We start from the raw sequence: 5867 nt of genomic DNA, 5'->3' as shown, positions 1-5867 counted from the left end.
CGATTTTTTTAACAAAGGATTCTTAGTTCATCAATAGAAATATATATGCCAGTATACTCTATTTGGGAAAAACAATTCACCCTAAATACATTTTTAAAACACTTTTCAAAAGTATTTTTATTTTAAGTATAATTAAAATAATTATACTGGATAATCCTCTATAAAGTACGATTTCAAATTTCTGGGGCTGATCATTCACAAACTTTTCCCTTCTGATTAATGTTAACTTGATTTTTATATTTATCCATTAGGGTCACTTCTGAGAATGATTAATGAATTTTTGTGAATTAAAAATAAATTGCCCTAGAATTACAACACACTTAACATTTATCATTAACTACTTTACCATGACTGCTTAACCTCGGATGATTTTTTCAGTGGACTAACTGCTGAGAGCAGATACCTGCAGAGTGACTCATCTATAGGTAAAGGGAGGAGACAGAGAGGTCAAGTGAGTCACTGTTTAAGGTAGCCAGCTTAGGAATAATACAGCAATATAATGTGTATATCCCATAAGTGCATGTATACTAATTCATTTTATATCATTTCACAAATTCCTCCTTAATTGTTGCTGAGTGATGTTTATATTGATTAAAAAGTATTCACATATCAAAGTGTAAAACTTTATATTGGTCAGATAAAAATTTCTCATTCTAAGAAAATAAATAAAATGTCATTGTTGGGTCTATATTCCTTAATATTTTCACTACTGAATTAGAGAACAAAAACTCACAGTGATTTACAAGACTGGACAGGATTACTGAACAGGTAAGGTTGATATTGATGATGATGACATACGGTGTTTCTGTTCATCTGTCAACTGTCCATAGAGGACGAGGGTGATATTCTTCATAGCAGCAGAGAGGCAAAACAAGGGGAGACTTACTGTTCCACAACAATGGGTAAAGCAATTGCTGGTAAAGACCCTATTTGGTAAGGATCCTACAGTGTGCTCTACAGGTCAATTTCTTGAACTTGTCAGCGTTCCCTGCCCCCTGCAAAAAAAGAAGGGTGAGGGAGGGACAGAGCTCTGGTGAGGACCTCCTACCTCGTGTCCTGTTGGAGTAAAGATATAATCTCATTCAGAGTCTCAGAGAAAGGTCCTGAGAGAAAGCGATTCTTTTGTATTCTCTCTGCCCCTGCAGTCAAGCCAATCATTGAAGACACTAAAGTAGTCTGGACAGTATAGAGAAGAACACAGGAAAATGAACATGCAACATTGTTTGGAGCAGTGGTCTTTATACCCCACAAAAGAATTTTGTAAAATTGTATTCCGCCTTGCTTAGTATTAAGTTGATATTAAAATATGTAGCCACTAAAATCTCAAATCCATAACTTGAAATCCATCATACATTATCAATTTCAGAATACAGACAACTTTAAGAGTGAGAATTGTACATCATTTCTTTTCTCCTTCAACCCACATTTTAATTATTTTCTCCCCCAATGTAATTGCATCCTAATGTATTTTACATTTTGAATTCTTGTGTTAATCTTACCATACTTATCGGCAAAAATAAGTATTTGTTTTTTAATTCTAGACCTCATTTCCCATGAAGGTAAAGACATCTTAATAAAATGTGTATGACATCCATTGATCAAAATAAACAATAAATTATAACATATGGTATATAATTATTAAATATTGAAAAAACTGGTTGTTTGAAACACACTACTAGCATCATGTACCAGGCAATGTTGTAAGCAATTTACGTACATTGACTCACAATAGCTCCATGAAGCATTACATTCCAATTACTATTCCATTTTGCAGAAAAGAAAATGGAAGCCCTGAGAGGCTAAGTAACTTTTTCAAGATTACAAATAAATACTAGTAAAGCTCAACTTCAAAGCGAGGCATTGTTTCCAGAATCAAGGCATGGATCAATAATAACCACTTGATGTAACTATGGATTTAAATACTAATAAAATGATAATACATTTAATAGCAAATTTACTCTTATTTTGAATTTTCACAAACTTGTGTTTATAAGAAACTTTGCTCACATAAGTGAGCGAAAATGGAAAAAATATATAACTGCAACTGTCAATATGTACCATAAATTACATTTTGACCCATCATTATTGATTTATCAGCTAACAACTCAAGTAGATCCTTACATTTTATTGAAGGCAGAGAACTGACAACTTGACTTGGAAATAGACTGAGTATCCAGTCATTAGTCATTCACTTTATCACCTCACTTCCAATAGATCAAATTATCCCTTTGGCATCTCAGCATTTAACATGCCTGCGTTAAGTATCAGTACTATTCAGGATGGATGACTGGTGTATCTTTGTTCAATAATGTGAATGGGGGATGCTGCAAACAGGTAGTGGGAAAGGAAAATCTATCAGAGATTTTTTTTCTCTGATCATTTTAAGGAATTATTGGAAAATCTATTCCTGTAAATGCTATTAATTTTTTCATACCTCTCAAAGTCTTCATACATTTCAATTTGAAAGTCACTAGGCTAGTATATGAAATACTTGAGTCTTCTTAGAGGGAAATTTGAAATACTATTTCAAATGCAAATGCACAAAACCTTTGAAATTTTTGTAAGTACTTATAGAAGTGTAAATGGACACATTACAAGGATGTTTTATTGCAGTTTTCTTTATAGTAGCAAAAGTGAGAAAAACCTAAGTTATAGTCAATAAAGGGCTGAGAGAGTACCGAGTACAATCTGCACCTGTGAAAAACAATTAAGCAAGTATGTATATATTGACAGCCAGAGTGCAAGTTATCCCACTAGGAGAAAAATAAAGCTAGTTGCAGGAAAAAATATATAATTTTTATAAAAACAAAAAAGAATATGTGGGGTACACGTACATATATTGCATATATATGATTTATGTATGATTTCTTTATGTGTACTTAGACAATAATCTGAAGTCAAATATAGTGATTATCTCTGAGGAACAGTGGAAAGTAAGAAAAGAATAATGCTCTTTCATTATAAATATTCTGTATTGAAATTTTCATAATAGTTCACTGTTTATAATATAAAAGTCAATAAAAGGACAAAAAAGTCTCTAGTATTTCTGTCAAGTGTTTATTTTTTTATTTTTTTTTAAAGATTTATTTATTTGTGCATACAAAACTGGGGTACAGGCCAGAGGCTCAGGGGCGGTGAGAGGCTTCACCAGAGACAGAGTGGGGTACAGAACAGGCAGACAGACGAAGTACACTGCTGAGGGGAGCAGCGGGCGGGTCAGGAGAGGTCCGCCACACCATGTGGTCACCTCCGGGGCAGGCGGGAATCGAACTCATGCGGAAGCGGCCTTAGATTCTCAATGCTGTGCTTTAAGCCGCTGCGCCACCAGGGAGGGCCCAAGTGTTTATTTTTTATATAAAATGTTACTTTATGTAAAATTTTATTTCTTATGTAAAATATTTATGTGACTGAGTAAAGATATAGCTCTATATACCAGAGACATTTTGTGGGGGTGGAGTGGGGAATGGGATCAAAACAGTGGGGGGAGAGAAATGCACTGGACTATGGTGATGGCACATAGGTGATTTGGTGATGGGAAGCCCAATGGGATTGCAACTGAGATGGAAAAAGTGACAAAAATATGTAAAAATAAACTAATATAATAAAAAAAATACTATGAAAGAAAAAGAAAAAAAAGATATATAGCTCTATCTTCTTCCGTTCTTTCCTTCAATAACTGTTTATCCTGTAAGTACTCTAAAATAGTAAACTTGTAAATTCACTAGATAAACTTAAAAGTTCTTCCTTTGCTTTCAGGAACCCAGCACATTCCAAATTGGTGATGTTTGTTCAGACAGAAATGAAAGGAAAATTGTCCCCATCCATAGTTGAAGCAACGTTGCCTTCCAACTTAATAAGCTTCATTCTCAGTGCAAAAGACGGAATACAGGTTCATAGAACTGCAGGACGTGGATATCATCATAATGGTCATTCATCATTCCTAAAGAAGAAATGAGCTGCTCTGCTTTAGACTCACATTTGGCATTTAGTTTACCTCTAAATTGATACGCATCAATATTGTTGACCTCTTCAAGACTATTCTTATACAACATACTGAAGGTACTTTGTGAAAATAAGAACTCATAGTTGTATAAGAAAACAACATTAAATATAGTTTTAATCTGCTTTGAGTGGATGTTAACTCACAAGTGTTCTCATGCCCTTTTATCTTTTCTTTCCCACCCCACCCCCAAAAATTGCTCTGCAAAAGAATCAGTAAGAAAGTGCATACAGCCAGAGGTCAGTATTAAAGATGAAAATTATTTTAAGTTATTTTTCTGCATTTACTGTTTAAATTGATAATTGTAGGAAACATGAACATAAAATCAAAAAGAAGGCCATTAGTATATATGACTAGTGATATCTAGAATTTAAAATTGAATGACATGAATTAATTTCAGGTTCTGGCCAAAAGGTAGCAGTTCATTCTTGCTAAGTCCTTCCTCTTACAACTAAACGATGCTGCACAGAATACAGTAAACACACATAGGTGGAAAGAAAAGAAGGCAAACCGCCTGGGGACCTTGGGACTTAAGGAGAGACACAGCACTGATTGTCTGGGCCTCATTGTGTCCCATAGATTTCAGACAGCTGCTGCAGAAGCCCCCGACCTGGGACCACCAACGGGGGGGGCAGGGGGGCAGGCTTCCAGGGAAAGTCTGCCATAGCCGTGGCTATGAACTGAAAGGTGGCCTAACAAACAAAAATATTTTTGACGATACCAGTCCTAGCCTAGTCAAACATCAACCTAAAACTGCTCCCACCCTCGCTGTGGTTTCAGCGGGTCAAAGCAGAGAAGTGATTTCCTATCCACCTCATCTCTGTCCACAGAAGCTGGTGGAAGAACTCTTGTTTTTGAGCAGGCAGATATCTTCCAACTTCTACATGACAGAATCAAACAACATTGTGATTACTCATCTGGCGATGACGGTCATAGTGTACACTGTAAGGCAGGGAGCCGATTTTCTATTTTCCACTGGCAGCAGGTAGCAGTATTTTAATGTCCCTCATGGAAAGTCAGTGGGGTCCAGTAGCAAAAGGAGCTTCCAGTACTCCCTGGTAGCAGCAGAATTTACCAGCTAGTGCAAAGTAGGGCCAGCTTCTCTGCCATCCCAACACCTGGTACCAACAAGGCTCAAGAGGAAGCTGAGCCTCCATCCTCACTCAGCACCAGTGGCTCCCCTCTGGAGTATATGGAGTGGTGGCTGTCAAAATTGTGTCCATGTCAGATCCCTGGAGTCCTGCCCACCATTTGAACAAAGGATCTTTGCAGACACAGCAAAGGACTTCAAGGCAAGAGCATCCAGATTATCTGAATGGCCCTAGATCCAATCACAAGTGTCTTATACTGAGAGATACACAGAGAGACTCCACATGGCGGAGCGGAGGCCACATGAAGATAGAGAAGAGAGTGGCGGTTTGCAGCTACAGGCAATGGAACACCAAGAGCACCATAAGCTGGAAGAGCTAGGGAAAGATTCTCCCCTAAAGTCTTCAGTAGATGTCCCAGCTGACACTTTGACTTCAGACGTTTGGTTTCTAGAATTGGAAGAGAATAAATCTGTTTTTTTCAGCCCCCACATTTCCTACAGATGCTGGTGTGAGCAGGACTCAGTGTGGAGCTGGGCCTTCACACCCACCTGGCATCAACAGGGTGAAACAAGGTGGTTGGACTTGCAGCTAATTAGTCAGCACTCCACTTCCTCAACCCTCCCCTGGTGTCATAGGGGCTAAGTGAGTAGCTGACTTCAGCTGAGTGCACTCAACGGCACAAGGCCATGCAAATTAATCCCCACCAGGAGGGTAACTTAACTGCCACTTCGCCATCTGCAGAGTGTCAGCTAGTGCTCTACTTTTTGCACAGGTGC

General features: G+C 37.6%; 1 protein-coding gene across 1 annotated transcript in view; it reads left to right on the top strand.

Moving 5' to 3' along the window:
* Window positions 1-4256, top strand: part of STARD6 (StAR-related lipid transfer (START) domain containing 6) — a 14598-nt gene extending 10342 nt beyond the window's left edge. The window contains exon 5 of the mRNA XM_004684011.2: window positions 3726-4256. Coding sequence (XP_004684068.1) covers window positions 3726-3955 — 230 coding nt within the window. The 3' untranslated portion in view covers window positions 3956-4256. The remainder of the gene's footprint in view (window positions 1-3725) is intronic.
* The last annotated feature ends 1611 nt before the right edge of the window (window positions 4257-5867 follow it).

The sequence above is a fragment of the Condylura cristata genome, unplaced genomic scaffold, assembly GCF_000260355.1.
Source record: "Condylura cristata isolate star-nosed mole 26May11 unplaced genomic scaffold, ConCri1.0 scaffold00016, whole genome shotgun sequence".
In the NCBI taxonomy this organism is placed as follows: domain Eukaryota; kingdom Metazoa; phylum Chordata; class Mammalia; order Eulipotyphla; family Talpidae; genus Condylura; species Condylura cristata.
This window is presented reverse-complemented; position numbering and strand designations above follow the sequence as displayed.